The 18,517-nt window shown below is 35.3% G+C and overlaps 1 protein-coding gene across 4 annotated transcripts in view; it reads left to right on the top strand.

Annotated features, from left to right (window-relative positions):
- The window catches only part of LOC117327885 (syntaxin-binding protein 5-like), a 103,864-nt gene that overhangs the window by 77,787 nt on the left and 7,560 nt on the right, over positions 1-18,517 (top strand). For 2 of the 4 annotated variants that reach the window (XM_033885112.1, XM_033885111.1), the window contains exons 20-28: positions 3,280-4,195; positions 13,901-14,020; positions 14,385-14,507; positions 15,216-15,347; positions 15,715-15,815; positions 16,243-16,333; positions 16,946-17,150; positions 17,393-17,517; positions 18,028-18,149. In XM_033885112.1, the coding sequence (XP_033741003.1) occupies positions 3,280-4,195; positions 13,901-14,020; positions 14,385-14,507; positions 15,216-15,347; positions 15,715-15,815; positions 16,243-16,333; positions 16,946-17,150; positions 17,393-17,517; positions 18,028-18,149 (1,935 nt within the window). Of the gene's footprint in view, positions 1-3,279; positions 4,196-5,185; positions 5,328-11,783; positions 11,811-13,900; positions 14,021-14,384; positions 14,508-15,215; positions 15,348-15,714; positions 15,816-16,242; positions 16,334-16,945; positions 17,151-17,392; positions 17,518-18,027; positions 18,150-18,517 lie in introns of all 4 variants that reach the window. The other 2 variants (XM_033885113.1, XM_033885114.1) reach the window with 2 other exon arrangements.

The raw sequence follows: 18,517 nt of genomic DNA, 5'->3' as shown, positions 1-18,517 counted from the left end.
TGATGAAATTTGAATTGTATTATGAACAGCTAATGCTACATTAGATAAGTTATAATGATTATAAAGACATTAAATAAAATGAAATCAATGATGATAATTATAACGACATTAACTTAAAATTTGATTGCTAGTACTAACATCGAAAAGAGAAAGATATGATAATTCAAACTGCATTGAGTAAATACAGTCAAACTTCGATGTTTCGAAGTTCAAGGGACTAACAGAAAAACTTCGATACAGCGGGACTTCGAATTATTCATGGTTGACAATAGATCGATGTTTTCTTGATAATGACCATATCTAATAACGTTACATGTCCTCAGTGTCTTCGTGTTGATCGTCGCCTGTCAGGCTCACATCGAAAAGTTTAGTTAATTTATACCTCAAACACAACAAAATAAAAATTCTTTTCATTAATTATACCTAAGCATTTTATTAATTAAACAAAATATGTATCGGTTACAAAACACTTATATCGCGTTTAACAGATAAAACAAAAGAAGTACAATGCACACTTACGTAAGTCGTTAGGCTCTTCTGCTAAAGACACGTGCGTTTACGTTATGTGCATATAAAATACGGAATGCCGATCGGTTGGAGAATGCATGATTGAATGACAAATAATCGATTTACTTGGATATTTATGTATAAGTTTGAAACGTGACACTTTGAATATGAGTGAAGCCATCGCTAATTGTTTGTGTTTGAAATTGGTCCGGTTGTTTTACAGTTCCGTAAAATTTACTCACCGAACGCTGATTTCAATGGCGGCGGAGATTATCAGAGACGACTACCGAAATGTTTTACAGGAGTGATTAAATGTCATGGCTTCTAAATACACTTTTTATCTATCAATTTGGTCTGATTATTAATAAACCCCATGACCGGGAGTGACAACACACGCTATCGTTATCCCTATTGTCAGTCAGGGCATTTGGGGGAGAGGTGTGAAATCTTGCCGCAGGGGTCACGACAAACACCTGTCCAGTGGTCAGTACAGGTAATTTTTTTGTTCGAATCATGAGATGTCAATTACCTATAATATCATAGCTAACGGGCCATGAAAAAAGTTCGATACATCGAAAACTTCGATTTATAACAATTCGAATCATACATAGTTTCGTTAGTAGTGTTATATAGTGAGAAAATTCAGGACCAAGCAAAAAGTTCGATACAGCGAGAAATTCGAATCAACGAAGTTCGAATCATCGAGGTTTGACTGTATATAATGATAGTTCCAACTGCATTATATAAAGTATGGCTGCTGCTTAAGCTGTCGTAAATGAAACTCTATAAATCTTGGTTTGATTTGGAATAAAATTGTGTAACAGATCACTACTATAACCTATTTTTAAGCTGTTGCCACTGTTCTTAGATACAAAAAACCTCAAAACTAATACAGGTAAATAACACGAGATTTAAACTTGGTAACTGGATAGAAAATTATTTACTTGCGGATTGAAATGCATATTGTTAATAACATGAGGTGAAATCAGACCAGTTCAGGCCTGAGTCAGTTAGTCAACTTACCATCAATAGCATTAAAGTATTAAATGTAAAATTTGGAAATAATTTTGTTTCAACAATTTTAATTGATTGAAAATAAAAGCTAGTTTGATATATTTAAACACATACTGGAGTGTCTTTGCATCATTCAACAATGTAGTTTGATCACAGTTGTAAATCTCAGTTGTGAAGTAGTTGTTTTAGATTAGTCCATGCTCAAAGGGTACATAATAACATGGATACTAACAGCAACACAAGTTCTCCATTGCATATGTTGGAAATACAGCCCAGGACTCAATTGACCACTGTGACCATTTCTTGAATCATTCCCAAATATTCCTGAAATCGAATCTTCCTTATCTTTGTATAATGGATCATTATCTTTCACTTTCCTTACATCTCAGTTTAATACCAAAGTTTGGTCGTCATTGGATACAGGACAGTGTACATCATATATGTTATAGATTGACTCAAACAATAATGACCTTCTAGTGTTTTGTCACCTAATGATGCAATGCATTTTATTTTGTAACTTAGTACTGAACACCATTCTTGTTTAGACACTGAACATTTAAATCTTTATCATTGAATAAAACCAGTCCTATTGTTCTGTCCAGTTAATGTATTGTAACATTCTCATTTATGGGAGAGCGAGATCCTCCTTCCTAACTATTTCACAGATGTCATTGCATCAAAGGTCAAGGTCAAATCATCGCAATGCTATACAGTACATTCAAACTTCCTAGATATAGACCATACTGAATGACTCAAATTGAACAATGTAGCATTCCTGTTACTTGTTCTGTTAGATAAATAACAACATTTACAACTGCAGTGCATTGTTCTCCCTGTAAAATCTTCGGGTAGAAACATCTGACCACCTTTCTAGGACAATAGTTCTGTTGCTTTTAATGTACCCTATGTGGTTACAGTGAGAATGTTTATTACAAATCAAACCTTGTGTAAGAATTTTAGCCTGGTAATTTCTGTGATCAAGCGACATTGTTAAACTAGAGATTTCAGACATATATATGTATACACATATATATTTTAAAACTTTGAGCATTATGATAGTTCATAACTAATTATACTACGTAATGGTTTCATTACAAATGTTGCTACTGTTGATTGATGTATTTAGACATGTTTAGAAGTGTGTGAAAATCATCTTCAATGGAGAAAGCCCCATTCCAGGGAGACAACTCCAGTCCTTCAGGGGTTCTATTATATTTTTTTTTCTTTGGCAGCTTTCAATTATTATTATTTGATTGATTATCTTTCAATTTGCTGGCTTTTAGATGCAGAACAGTTTCTTAGAAACAATTTTTGTTTTTGGCTTTCATTATTGGTCTTTTTATTATTATCATCATCATCTTTACAAAGAATTGTCAGATTTGAATTATCTGTGTAGGACTAAGAAACCATTATATTGCCAGGGATATATTTATTTAGGATGTTCAGTTTATTTTGATTCCTTGTTGTCATGCTTATATATAACGTGATGTATACATGTAGCATTGCCTCAATGTGCTTATAGCTGGCTTAGCCCTACATCACCCAAGAATGTTTCCATATTTATTCAGAATAATTTTTGTATTGTCAGCCTATCCAGTAGAAATCACAACGCACCTTAACTTATGTTTACCTGCTCAACTTGCTTTATTTAGTTTTTATCATTTTGTTAAAGCACTCATGTTTTAATTTCATTTATTTTCATTTTGGTTTGATTTTGATTTTGTTTTCCATTGTTGTTTTATTTTCTGATGTTTTCAGTCTAGTCCCCCCTCCAGCCCAAACCCCAACCTATCAAGAAAGAAAATACAATCCCATCCCGATGTTGGTCTCACTGCCATACAGGAGAGTTCTACTCAGGATAGTGCTCACAAAGAAACTAAATTTTTCCTTAAAGACATTGATTGTGCAGAGAAAGCTTCAATGGCAGAAGACCTGGACAATAACAACAAAGAGATGCTTGCAAACATGCAGGATAAAAACATGCTACAGGAGATAAAAAACATCGCTGACGAACCAGTACCCACTAGGCCCCCAAGACATCGCAGGATCTCCATGCCTGACTCGAAACAACATCTGCATTTCTCCTTGTTAAATCCACATAAATCAAATTCAGAGAATGCATTGAAGACTGTGCAAAAACAACCAGCCGGTAAAACTCTGTCTGACCCAAGTCGTGTCCGCCAAGCTTTCGAAATTGTGCATAATCAGGACAACATTCAAATAAATCGGGAACGTTCATGTTCTGACCCTGAAGTGGAAACAACTTCCTCAGTTGAGGTTCCAAAAGAGCATCACAGACAACGCAAACTTTCAATGAAGGGATTTAAATTCTCCCGAAAGAAATCAAAAGTCAAACCCCCAAATCTTAATGATTTGTCTTTAGCAAATGCAGAAACTGACCCCCAACCAGACCATTCAGGGGATGAAGGTAGTGATACTGGGGGAGTGAGGGAGGACCCAGACTCCCACGGAGACACGTACGACGTCGACCCCAATGTACACTCTGGAGGATTCCTACGTAGGATGAGTGTTAAGGTTAAATCCATAGTGCTAGGCAAGGAAAATGAGGAGCGGACCCGACCTAAAATAGAGGTCATTGACCTCTCCGATGATAAAGGAAAGACCGTCATTCGTCAGATGTCTGTTCAAGAAATTTGCCATGGAGGCGGGATGGGTATGTCTACTACTGCTGACGATATAGCCGCTAGCTAACTAAATAACTCACCTTTTCTCACACCATCTGTCTGTCGTTTCAGCATCTCATCATATATTTGCTCCCTTATAACCCCTCATTTTGGTTGGATGACCTGGAGCTTGTATATATAATATGTATTTCTTCATTGCACACGACTAATGATCATGTCTTTGTACGATTCGTTTGATTGTATGTACATGCGGTTGTTCTTTTTCCATACATATATTTTTTCCATCTCTTCTTTTTTCTCTTGGATTTTTCAGGGTAAGAGAATGTGGCCCAAACTTGTAAATGCATGCACTAAACTCGGCACGATGTCATGACATAGGACTGACGTGTGTTATTTCTCATTTTAGTTAGAGGGTAGATTAGTATGTAGTAGATTATCTTCAGCATTACAATCTACGCGAGGTAGTTCTTAGTTAAAACGAGACATAGAAAAACATATTTAATTTACAAAGCTATAAGATAAGCAATATTGACATCATTCTCATTAGGCTGATTGTACCTGCTGAAGATAATCTGTCCGTAGGGTGAAGGGCGACTGACTGATCCTTCTGATAGAACGGCATGATACATGTAGATGCATGTGTGATTACCTCCCTTTGATGTGTACAGCTTTTACCTATGTTCTTACTTTGCCTGTTCCTGTGTGTGTTCCCTGATTAAGCCTTTGTTTTCCTTTGGTGTGATAACTTTGGTTTTCCCATCCCTGGTAGTATATACATATAGCAGAAAACATATCTCCTGCTTTTTTTAACAAACTAATGCTAGGTGTACAGTTATGCATCAGGTATTGTATTCAAACATTTTATCCAATTTTTGCAAATTTTCATGAGGAAGTTTTATTTTTTACTACAAACTTCCAGATGAGAACTTGCTAGATACCAACAGGTGTTATTTTGGTGGTGAGAAATTATTTTCAATTTTTTTTGTCCTTTTTTTTTCTCCCCACAACTTTATTACTAGATAAATGGTGTGTGTATGAGTCCAACCTGCTTAAAGCAAAAACGACCACATCCTCCCGAGCTGAAGCGGACAAGGTCGCAAGGCAACCGAAAACTTCAGAAGGCTCAGAGCGTGGCTTCAATGGAGGAAACAAATGGAGGAGGTGCTTCTGCTCACCCTACTTAATTAGTTTTTTGAATGCAGGATCAAAACCCTTCCAAACTCTTACAGATGCCCACCAGTCAGGAAACAGTTTTAACCCTAGTCCAAAAAAAGCACAGAAGTCAAAACAATTTTTATTACTGCAGTTGCACACTTTTTCACAACAAAACTACATTCACTGAATGATTAATGTCACATTTTTCACTTACAACTTTTTTCTAAAAAACAGTAATGTTGAAATGTATATTTATATTTGTTTTCGCAGAAAAAATAGAATGAATTTCAAATAAAACTGATTCAGTTTAACTTGTACATTCAAATTAATGGTTTGTAAAATGAAAGAAATGAGCTAAAGTAACTAAACACATCTGTTTGCATTAAAACTAAAAATGTTGTGGCTTATTGTTAAGATTGTTTCATGAATGGCTGGCCTGGTATGTTCTAGATTAGAGGATTAGCTATAGACTGTGTGTAATCTGTTAACCAGATACTGTGTTATAATGTACAGCGTAAGAGTCAGGTAAAATGGTAAATTGTAAACAAGAATAGTATAATGTCTCTAGTGACTAATTCTAGTACCTTTTCTGTCATTGTGTGCAATCCATTAAAATATTCATATCTTCAGCTTCAAATTAAAAAAAAAAATATCTACTTAACCTTACATGGACCTGCATGCATAGGTGATAATCAATGTTAAATGGTGGGCTTCAGCTCTATAGATAACATATAGTGCCAAAATCCGGAAATGACAAATTCCATGAAGTGTGCTATCACTTGTCATTTCCATTGTAGTCATATTCATTATGAATGCCAACTGAAATATTTTGCCTCCAATAACAATAGAAATAGGTGAACAATAATGGTAGACTTTTTAAAGATGAATTAAGGCTCTGTCAATAATATTCTACCATTTATCCTTAGAATTACATATTTTACCATTTACTTATAGATTCCTGCTGCATTTCAAATTATAAATAGATTTTCTGATAGTAAGCTTTTAGAGTTCAAATTGTTCATGATAGTGTGTTTAGTGCATCAATTTTAAAGCAGTTCAATGATTCTGAGGTCATTGAGCAATGTTTAGGATAGTGTAATTCCCAATTTCTTGAAGAGAGATTTAGGATTAGTCAGTTTCATTTTAACACATATTGTGATTGAGTTTTTATTCAGGAAATTGGGAATCATTAATGACGTGGAGTGGAAGGGTTTTGTTCTGACTTTTTTTGTTGTTGTTGTTGTTTATAAGAAATACTTCAACCTCCATGCTGTACATTGGAACACAGATAATTGCCAAAATATTTTAATTTCTTAATTGTTCCATATTTATCATTAGATCAACAAGATCAGTGCTGACATACAGCAGGTTATGAAATCTTGGTAAAATCACATCAGTCAGTGTTCTGATATTGGATGCAAAAAAATTGAGCAAACATGAATGTGGTATAATGTACTAGCAGGAGAGGTAATTTGTTATTGGGAATGATAAAAATCAATGGACGTTTTCACAAAGTTTAAAGATGACCAAGTGATGAAATGTGACATAGAGTTTGAACATGTATGTTAGAAAAGAAATTAAAAACTGCCATTTCATGTGTCAGCTTCCCAATCACAGACATTTGGAGTGTTTCTGCATTGTGTATTAAGTTAGCTTTTTTTAAACAAGAAAGCAGCCAACTAGTAAAGGTGTATGCCAAACATGTAATGTGTGTATATGGTAGAGGGTTGTGCTGCACTAAAGGTTGAGGGCCATGGAAAAGAGGGAAGGTAACACATTTACACCAGGAAACTATATTTACTGAATATAATGCTACATATTCACCTTGGTCATTAAATGTATAAAAGTTTGAAATATCACTATCATAAATACTAATAGGCTATTTTGATCTGATCCAGATGTATGTCATGTTGTTTGTCCTATATATGTGTGTATGCAAGTTAATATCATACTACATTCTGTGCTAGGAAAAATAACAATAATTTAAGAAATCTTGTTGAAATTTTAATTAGTGAAATAATGTTATAGACCTTCCTGATGTAATGATACTAGATATGCAGACTTTATGGATGCATACAGCTGACCAGTCTTCTCCCTGGACTCCAATCAGATGTATCTAAATTATCTTGTTAAAGTTACCACTGATAGCCTTTCAACTGGTCTTGTTCCCAAAGAACCCTTACTCCCAGTCAACAAACCTGATCTCAAAATGACCTTACTCCCAAAAAAGCATTTCAGTTCCCAAAGGACCCTTGTTTCTAGTCATCTCACCTGACCTCAAAATGACCTTACTCCTAAAAATCAATTTCGGTTCCCAAATGAACCTTACTCCCACTAATGTTGTTTGGTAGCCAAAGGACCCTTACTCCCACAAATTCTGTCTGGCTACAAAGGACCCTTACTCCCAATAATTTTGTCAGGTTACCAAAGGATCCTTACTCCCACTAATGATGTCTGGTTACCAAAGGACCCTTACTCCCACTAATGCTGTCCAGTTACCAAAGAACCCTTACTCCTACTAATGCTGTCTGGTTACCAAAGGACCCTTACTCCCACTAATGTTGTCTGGTTACCAAAGGACATTTACTCCCACTAATGCTGTCTGGTTAGGAAGGGACCCTTACTCCCACTAATGATGTCAGGTTACCAAAGGACCCTTACTCCCACTAATTCTGTCTGGTTACCAAAGAACCCTTACTCCTACTAATGCTGTCTGGTTACCAAAGGACATTTACTCCCACTAATGCTGTCTGGTTACCAAAGAACCCTTACTCCCACTAATGTTGTCTGGTTACCAAAGGACATTTACTTCCACTAATTTTGTCTGGTTAGGAAGGGACCCTTACTCCCACTAATGCTGTCCGGTTACCAAAGGACCCTTACACCCTCTGTCAGGTTACCAAAGGACCCTTACACCCTCTGTCAGGTTACCAAAGGACCCTTACACCCACTAATTCTGTCAGGTTACCAAAGGACCTTTACTCCCACTAATTCTGTCAGGTTACCAAAGGACCCTTACTCCCACTGTCTGGTTACCAAAGGACCCTTACTCCCTCTGTCTGGTTACCAAAGGACCCTTACACCCTCTGTCAGGTTACCAAAGGACCCTTACTCCCATGAATGCTGTCTGGTTACCAAAGGACCCTTACACCCTCTGTATGGTTACCAAAGGACCCTTACACCCTCTGTCAGGTTACCAAAGGACCTTTACTCCCACTAATTCTGTCAGGTTACCAAAGGACCCTTACTCCCACTGTCTGGTTACCAAAGGACCCTTACTCCCTCTGTCTGGTTACCAAAGGACCCTTACACCCTCTGTCAGGTTACCAAAGGACCCTTACACCCTCTGTCTGGTTACCAAAGGATATTTACTCCCACTAATTCTGTCAGGTTACCAAAGGACCCTTACTCCCACTAATTCTGTCTGGTTACCAAAGGACCCTTACTCCCTCTGTCTGGTTACCAAAGGATATTTACTCCCACTAATTCTGTCAGGTTACCAAAGGACCCTTACTCCCACTAATTCTGTCTGGTTACCAAAGGACCCTTACTCCCTCTGTCTGGTTACCAAAGGATATTTACTCCCACTAATTCTGTCAGGTTACCAAAGGACCCTTACTCCCACTAATTCTGTCTGGTTACCAAAGGACCCTTACACCCTCTGTCAGGTTACCAAAGGACCCTTACTCCCACTAATTCTGTCAGGTTACCAAAGAACCCTTAATCCCACTAATTCTGTCTGGTTACCAAAGGACCTTTACTCCCACTGTCTGGTTACCAAAGGACCCTTATTCCTACTAATGCTGTCATGTTACCAAATGATCTTTACTCCCAATAATTTATCCTATTCTTTGATGGATCCTTATTCCTAGTTAATGATCCAGTTTTGTTCCTTAAGAATCTCTGCTCCCTGTATATAATCCAATGTGTTTAATTTGACCTAAAACCTGCACACACCTATCCTTACAGATGAATCTTTCTCTCTACTCTTCCTAACTCTGGATGTCCATATCTCTAGACCAGTCCTCTGTTGTGCAGGTATTTATAGGTTCACCAGAGGTCACACAGAGGTCACAATCTACACCAACAAGCTGTGATGGCTTCTTTCTCTGTTATTTCCTCCTTCCATCAGCCTGGAGAATGAATCCAGTGTCCCACTTAGGTTTAACCCTTTGTAAATAGAACTATTTTAAAACATTTATCATTTCATAATATTTTTAAATATTGAAAGCCTCTTAATTATTCAAAAATACCAAAAAATAAGTGAGGTATAAAAATCGCAGCTGATAACACATGCCTTTTGCATAAATATTTCTATGCGCCAGGTACACAGACATACAAGTATTTCAAGCTCTTGTGAGATTTCTTTGTTAATTATGTTTTAAAATATATGATATTGATTAAATTTGTTATGATAATGATTTGTAGTTGAATTTGAAGTTTGAATTAAGGAGTCCTTGCTGATGGAACCACATGTTTTTCCACTGTCTGTAGATGCTACACAACACTGCTATCTAGTAATAGTATTAAAATTAGACAGTGAGCATCCTTGTTTGGGATAGAAACGTACATTTATTTGATAACATTCAGGTTGGTCATAAAAAGCTTCAATAGTTTATGAGATCACAGGTAGTCTTTTAAGTAATATTAATAAATTTGCCTGCTGCTTAATCTTGATGAAAGATGGTAAAATATTTCTTGTAATTGCTGAACCAGGATTTGTGTTATAAGTGGATTGTTTTATGTCAAAAGCTAAACCAAGATTTGTTAAAAGAATAATCTTCAAAGCTAGAAAACTGCTATTTGCATGTTTTAGAGATGGGTTTATGGTAGACTGTGCTGGAATATAGGCACAGATGGGATATTGTTGGTCACGATGATATACATGTAGTTACGTTATTGAAAGGGCAAATAAACACAGTACAGAAATATGTAAAAATAATATGATCAATATCTATTTGAAATACATAAAAGTGTTTTGCAAGGAAATCTTTTTTATATGGGACCGGACTAACTATCAATATATAAGACTTATTATTCTGGACCGCTGTCATATTAAAGACTCGGGTACGATGTCCATCATCAACACAACTTCTTTAAAGCGCTGCTTTTGAAGATTGGCTAACAGGCTATCAAACTTGACACTGACACTTATGTATGGAGTCGAAAGTCGATAGTGTCCCATAACAACTTCTTCTCAAGAGCCTGAGTGCATGATCTCATAATAAGCAAGACGCTATACATTTGAAATGTTCAGCTCAAACTAAAATTACAGGGATGGAATGTTTTTAAATATTCAAGGGATGTGTTTTCAACCAGTAATATTAATTTGGCATTTAACAAAAAAATCATACTGCTATATCACAGCAAAATAGCTGTCTCGATGTGGTTCACATATTACAAGTCCTAGAGCTGTGCCTAGTAGCCTGCAGTGGCGAAAAGCTTAATCTACAGTGACTATGGATTAGATGTGTTGAAATTGCAGATGACTTCTTAAAATAAAGCCTTCAGTAATGTTTAGGAGTCATTAAAAATAGAGAAATCTGTTAACATTTTTTAAGCACCTTATGATGAATGAGGCAAACAGTAATATCTTATCTTAACGGCAGATAACTAAAGTCATCTGAACAAACTTTGGCTGACCAGTTCTGATCCTAGACTGGAGTAGGGGTGGGGGTCATATGTACTAGATATGTAGCTTTAAAGCTTAGGAAAATAGCCTTGACTGTTATTAAAACTTATGTTATTGAAAAAGGTCAGACCAGCAGAACAATGCAATCTCCATGTGCCTTTTGTAGTTGGATAAAACAGTAGATATATATGCAATTTTCCAATAGCAGGAAGAATTCTTGTTGATGTTTTTGGTTTCTGTATTCATTTCCTCTTGTGAAATATTTGTTAGATATACACACCTCTGGTTTAACAACTTCTCTTCCTTACCTCTTTTGGATGTTCATTTAAATCTTTTTCTATTTTACTGTGGTGTATCAAAATAACTCTTCGTTCCCTGTGAATAGTTTTTACCAAATATACAATGGATTTTTGGTGTGAACAGAGATAACTGCAGGTATTGCAATGTTTCCTGTTAGAATAAAACTATTTATTGTCATCTGGGATATCTATTGTGTAAGTTAATAATACATATCACATAATTTTATTCCTCATAGTTAGTAAACAAAAGGAAATAATATAGAAAATTTTATGATAATTTGTTCAATAATATTTTCAAAAATTCCTAATAATTGCCAACAATTATAAATATATTCAAAAGTGATTTGATGTAAATTTTGGTGTTCTATACAATTTTTGATTGTATAAGATAAACACCAGTGCATCGCCAATCTGACACTATCCTAGTCACCCCAGTTACTGGCGTGAACGGTCCAGAGCAGGGGCGTAGCTGGGTATGTGTGTTCGTGTGTGTCTCAGTGTGTAACTGTGTGTGTTTTTGTCACCCCTCAGTCTATCTCAGACCTGACATGTGTTGTGGTAAGTCAATCAAAAAGAAATCATCCTCTTTCCTCAGCAAAACCCTTTCTCAGCAAGCCCTGCTGAAATAGACCTGTTCAATTCTGCTAGTCAATATATAAGTGGTTTACTCTGTCAACTTAAATTGAGGACAATTTTCAGTGTTTCAGAAAGATTTTATGTACTATTACAGCCTTGAAACATTTTAAAAACTTCATTAAAACATAGTTTTCTGTCATATACAAATACAATATTTTTTTTATCTATTTATATGTATAATGATTATGTATATATATATATATATTTTTATTTTTTTTTATATATATTTTTTTTTTTTATCAAAAGTGAGTAAATTAAAAATAGGCTTTAGGTTTAGAATCAAAGAATCAGTAAGTAGTATTTCAGCAGGGATTGCCTAATTGTCGTTATTTTTTTAATATTAAACTATTCTCCCAGTTTTGATTAATATCTTAACACTTGTAACTTATCAGCATCAGTATATGATACTATAGGGATCTGAAAAATAATCAGGTACATGTTTCATCAAATTAAAATATCCAAGGGGAACATAAATTTATACTTTCTGTGATACCAAGATTAAAATGGGATATTATCATTTTTGATAAATGAAAAAAAGAGCGATCAATGTAGGTTTAATAACTTTTAATTTTTTTCACACTAATGCACAGCCTTTTTCAGCATGATCTTGTTTACAACAATTTTTTTGCATGTCAATAAATTTACTAATCACTACTGGCATGTTTTTAAATTGACACAGTTAACTCCCTTTACTATACTTCCTAATAAGATTACTCCATAAATATATTGTTTGTACAACTTGAAGCTAAACTATAAACAAGAAACCAAAAGAAGATCTTTATTTAGCATGGTGATTTTCCCTGATATTTCAAAACTGCCTCTCAGGGATGAGTGTATATAAATATTTTCAGATTTTCATCTGAATTACTCTTCAAATTATACGTTACTATAGCTTAACTTCAACAGCAATTTGTTTAAGAATCTGATAACGTTAATTTTTATTGTGAAATTCGACCATTGGTCTTAAGTTTTATATATGATTTAATAAAAATTGGTGTTGATGGTCAGTGTTAAAACTGATCCCTGTGGCAGTGAAGAGCACCCTATCTTCACTCCTGATTGATAGCGATATAGCTGTAGTGTATGGATCTCCTAGCTAATAACAGCATGACATAGATCAAGGTTTTTAATTACAATATTACATGTCCAGTCATAATTGGCTTATACAAATATTTAATATTAAAGTGGGTTTAAATTGTATGAATCAAAATGACTGTCAATGACTGGTCTCATCCTTGAATCATTTGGTCATGTTTTAATTAATGTACACCTTCAGGGTATTATAAAATTTGTAAATTTATTATCTTCAAATTTAAACTGTATATAATCTTGATTGAATGGATAAAAAAACAGTTGACTTTTAAAACAAGATTTTATGGTGAGATAATTGTATAAAAATGTTTATAATTCATTTGTTTTTCTCCTCTATTGTACCCCTCACTGTTACCCAGTCATGTTTATAATACGTCCAATGATACCTTTATGATATATATCGATTTTGTCCTATTTACTGCATCTTAATCAATTTTAACTTTTCTACGACGTATACATGTCCTGCTATTTGCACAACAGACTTATATCCATATTGGAGTCCCATGTTTCAGAGGCAAACAACCACGGCCTAGTTCATTTATGACAGTTCTATGTTGATATGCCTGGTAACAAAGCATTATTTGTGTAATTTCAAAGCATTCTTTAATTGTTATTGTTATTGTTAATTATTTTGTATATTTTTTTCAGGTTAATTATAAATGAATATTAAAGTTTTATCATTTAAATGTCATTGATAAGATTTGAAAATTTGTTTAAGTTCTTTCAAAATTTTGAATTATAAAAAAAAAAAAAAGAATTGTAATTAAAAATAGGGTCATGATAATTTATATTGATACAACTTTGTAATTAACAATAAGGTCCTGATAATTGATACAACTTTTAAAGATAAATAAGTTGCAACAAATCAGAAACTAGTACATGTCTATATTCTGTTATTTTTATACCGATTTGAATTTCAGATAAATCTGACGGGGCATCCTTTTCAAGGTCTCGGAGTTCTAGCATGTCAAGTCTAGAGAATGTTTCAAGGGAGGCTATCCAGTCATTAGTGTTTGCAGATTCATATGCTAGAAAAACAGGTTTATTTCATTTTGTTTGTGTGTTGTCTGATGGTTTGTTTAAAACCATAATTTTTTATGATCATATATAAATTTCTTCAAAATGATCAGTAATTTTTTCCAGAACGTAAAACTTAAACTCTCTCGAGCATACAGAAAGGATCGTATAAGGAAGACCACATGCTTGGTCCTAATTTAACATTAATTTAATCTTTATATGAGTCTAATGGATCTCTTGTTTGTGATAATTTTTCATAGATGTGCCAGATTATAACAATCATAAATCATTTACAGGGTATTTCATATTTTGCTATTATTTAAAATGAATTGATATCAAAATCAGACTAACAAATTGTTTTAAAAAAAATTTCTTGTTTTATTTCAGATAATTTTACAAGTCCGTGTTTATGGGTAGGAACCAGCTTAGGTTCAGTTATAGTGATAGTGTTAAATCTACCTCTACAAGGGGACCAGAGAGGCACACAACCTGTCATAGTGTCCCCAAGTGGTAAGTCTTACCCCACACAACCTGTCATAGTGTCCCCTAGTGGTAAGTCTTACCCCACTCAACCTGTCATAGTGTCCCCTAGTGGTAAGTCTTACCCCACACAACCTGTCATAGTGTCCCCTAGTGGTAAGTCTTACCCCACACAACCTGTCATAGTGTCCCTTAGTGGTAAGTCTTACCCCACACAACCTGTCATAGTGTCCCCTAGTGGTAAGTCTTACCCCACACAACCTGTCATAGTGGTAAGTCTTACCCCACACAACCTGTCATAGTGTCCCTTAGTGGTAAGTCTTACCCCACACAACCTGTCATAGTGTCCCTTAGTGGTAAGTCTTACCCCACACAACCTGTCATAGTGTCCCCTAGTGGTAAGTCTTACCCCACACAACCTGTCATAGTGTCTCCTAGTGGTAAGTCTTACCCCACACAACCTATCATAGTGTCCCCTAGTGGTAAGTCTCACCCTAACCCTGCTCTACTAACTAAGCCTACAGCACTAGATCTACCTCTACAAGGGGTTTGTAATGTAGGATAGGTTGGGCCGAGTGGACCAGAAATTTTGTAAATTTTAAACAAAATTGTGAACATAGTCCATGGTGCCACCATTTTTATAGAACATAAACTGGTGAGATAGACCATACAATTTGTGCTGTAAACATACAGTGATGATGTTGAACTGTATATGTATAGTGTTGTTTTCTTTTACAGGTACGTTAATCCGACTGAAGGGTTCAGTATTAACCATGTCTTTCCTGGACTGTATGGGAACTTTGATCCCCACACAGTTTGAACAGTGGCAGGAGAGAAAGGAAAGCAAGGACAAAGAGAAACGAGATAGAAGTAAGTTCAGACACTGGTGTAACGGGGTAGAAGTAAGTTCAGACACTGGTGTTACAGGGTAGAAGCCGGGGTAGAATGAAAACAGCCAGATTGATGTAAATAATTACAATTTTAAACTGGTCAGCCACACCATAAAGCAAACCAGTGCTTTTAAAATACTTCCTATTTACTGCAAATTGCATACAGTTGATGCATCATCAAGCTTCTATAAAAAAAACATCTTATAGAGACACCATGCACCAAAATCAGTCTTTGATACACAGTGGCAGATTATGTGTTATAGGTTCAGTAAATAGTGTAGCCATATAATATTAAAACAACCTCTATCTGTTATCTAGCTTTCAAGACGTTTTTTCTCTGTCTTCAGATACAACACCTACCACTCCAAAGCCAAGAATTTCTCCATCCCCTTCAACAGAAATCAGTGATAAACAATATGCCATAATCTGCTCAGAAAAACAAGCAAGGGTAAGTATCATACAGCACAGTTAATGTGATGAGACAGCAAGTTTCTGCTATATCCTTCAGTGCAGCAGCAGAAATATTATCGTTCCTTTGAGTCAGTTTCTACAATCATTGTGTGATGAGGAAATATTGGTAGTCATATTGAGTTATAACGATAGTCAATTTATAATTTTTCTATATAACAATTCTAATTTAAACTTTATCTGTGGGTTTTTACTGGAGCTGTATGATCAATAATTCCCACTTGACTATAAAATGAGAGTAAGCTGTAAGTTCTAGACCATTAAACAATATCTTGATGTCATTATGCCAGTACTTTCAATGCATGGTTCTTATGACTGTCTTTGAAAAATACAGTAATGTGCATTCTTGATTAACAATTATCAATGAAGAGATGAAAAATACACACTGAATATGATCTAATATACAGGTAGTGTCCCTGCCTTCTCAAACCTGTCCATATAAGACACGGATTACAGATGCCTCCTTTGTGGTGAGGGCAGATGTGGTCTCTTTACGTGGTAAGTAGGCCCCACAATTAGCTATCGTTAAAGTTATAACATTATCTCTTCAGCTCTGAAATCAATCTCCTTTTATATGCCTGTCAAATTTTGAGTTAAGTCAGATGATGTGTTATAAGTCCCCTAGCAGTGAAATCTGGGGGAGAAGGTTCATTCGCCATCTGTCTTTTACCTATGTATGTAACGCCAAAGTTTGTCATGTGCTCCAGCAGCTTCATTCCTTATGGGATTTTGATCTTCACACAATGATGAAAGACCATAATATCTCAGACAAGTTGGAGTTTTGGGTCAGGGTCAAGGTCAATTACTATTTTAAGTGGGGGTCGGTAGGAAAAGTGTATTGGCATGGATGCCTTTGTGGGTCTAAAAATGATGGTATGCATTCAATATGTCGTAAGTTGTTGACATGTTTGGTACTTAGATTTATGTTTTGAGGGACATTTTTACAGTTTTAAGTTTCTAATAGCGTCAGACAGACATATGCATCCATTTGTGGTGCTCTTGCCTACTGCTACAGTTTAATGTGAGTCCTGCTGAGGAGTGCATCAACATAGTACAGTGGAAATCATTAAATTGTTTCTGACAAATAATGCTCCCATTTCTTGTTTCCAGATAGTGTATGTTTAGCATGTTATATAGCCAATGGCCATATAACAGTATTCAGTCTACCCAGCCTTAAGCCTCTTCTTGACTTGGATTTCCTGCCACTTACCGATCTCCGGATTGCCCGAACATTTGGCTTCAGTAGTAATGGCCATGCTTGTTATTTGTGCTCACCAACAGAGATCCAGAAAATCTCCTTTTCTGCTGATATAAGGTAAACTGTGCAATATTGATATCTATTTCTATTTGACTTCATAATTAATTTTTCAAAATACCCACGTCCTACTTAGTGCAGTGTTCATTGACAGTGTGTATGCATTTTTACCTAGTCAGATCCAATACAGTTTCTCAAGTCAGATCCAATACAGTTTCTCATCTGTAATCCACACCTTTTAGCAGTTTCTGAACTGTTTGATATTAATATTGGTAAACAGTATTTATCCCTCTGTTTTCCAGTGATAACCTGAATGAAATGTTGGCTGATTTGTTTTTACCTTGCGAGACGCCCGAAGCTCCAAAACAGGGCTTTTTAAAGAGTTTGTTTGGAGGAGGGACGTCAACCTTGGACAGAGAGGAATTATGTAAGTCAAAAGGGTCCTCAGAAAATCTTTTTATTTAAGGATTAACATGAATATACATATATTTTATGGAGATATAACAAAAAAAAACAGGTTGTGTCCTCATAAACTGGAAATCAATATGCTGGTGTATTAGTGAATAAAAAGCGATGTTACTAGTAACGGCAGCATAATTTTTTACGTTATGGGCTGATAACATAAATTTTGAGCCAATGAAAATGTTTGTTACAAGCAAGATTAGATTATTTTCTTATTAGCTAATAATGTTACAGTTGAAGGTACTTGAAAACACTTTATGTTCATATATGGTTGAAATGTTTAAGCTTAATCGCCCCTACTTGTAAGATACTGTTTCCTTATACATATCTATAGTTTGCCTCACGTGTAAAATACCATGTGACCTGGTCTAAAATGCTCACAATTTCTGGAGCAAACTTAAGTCTATAGGTATTTGGGCAAACATGAGTCTACAGGAATTTTGTTTAGAAGATGACAATGTTCTGTTTGTTATAGTCGGAGAGATGAGTGGGAAGGGTCCGCGGGGACTGGCAACACGGTTACCAGGGACTGGGGGCATGCAGCATCTACAAACACAGACCACAAGTGCCACAGGAGAGGTCGGAAGGGCACACAAGGTTAGTATTTAACCCGCAGTTATAAGACTGTATGTATCTCCCAAACATCAAGTCAAATCTCAAGGTCACTTACCTAGACAAATTTGAACATGATCAGTCAAATCTCAAGGTCACTTACCAATACAAGTTTATATATTATCAGTCAAATCTCAAGGTCACTTACCAATACAAGTTTATATATTATCAGTCAAATCTCAAGGTCACTTACCAAGACAAGTTTATATATTATCAGTCAAATCTCAAGGTCACTTACCAAGACAAGTTTATATATTATCAGTCAAATCTCAAGGTCACTTACCAAAACTACAAATTTGCTGTCACATATATATTTATTCAGGGTCCCACAATTTTCAAGATTATAAAAGATT

This window comes from Pecten maximus, chromosome 5, assembly GCF_902652985.1.
Source record: "Pecten maximus chromosome 5, xPecMax1.1, whole genome shotgun sequence".
NCBI classification, from domain to species: domain Eukaryota; kingdom Metazoa; phylum Mollusca; class Bivalvia; order Pectinida; family Pectinidae; genus Pecten; species Pecten maximus.
This window is presented reverse-complemented; position numbering and strand designations above follow the sequence as displayed.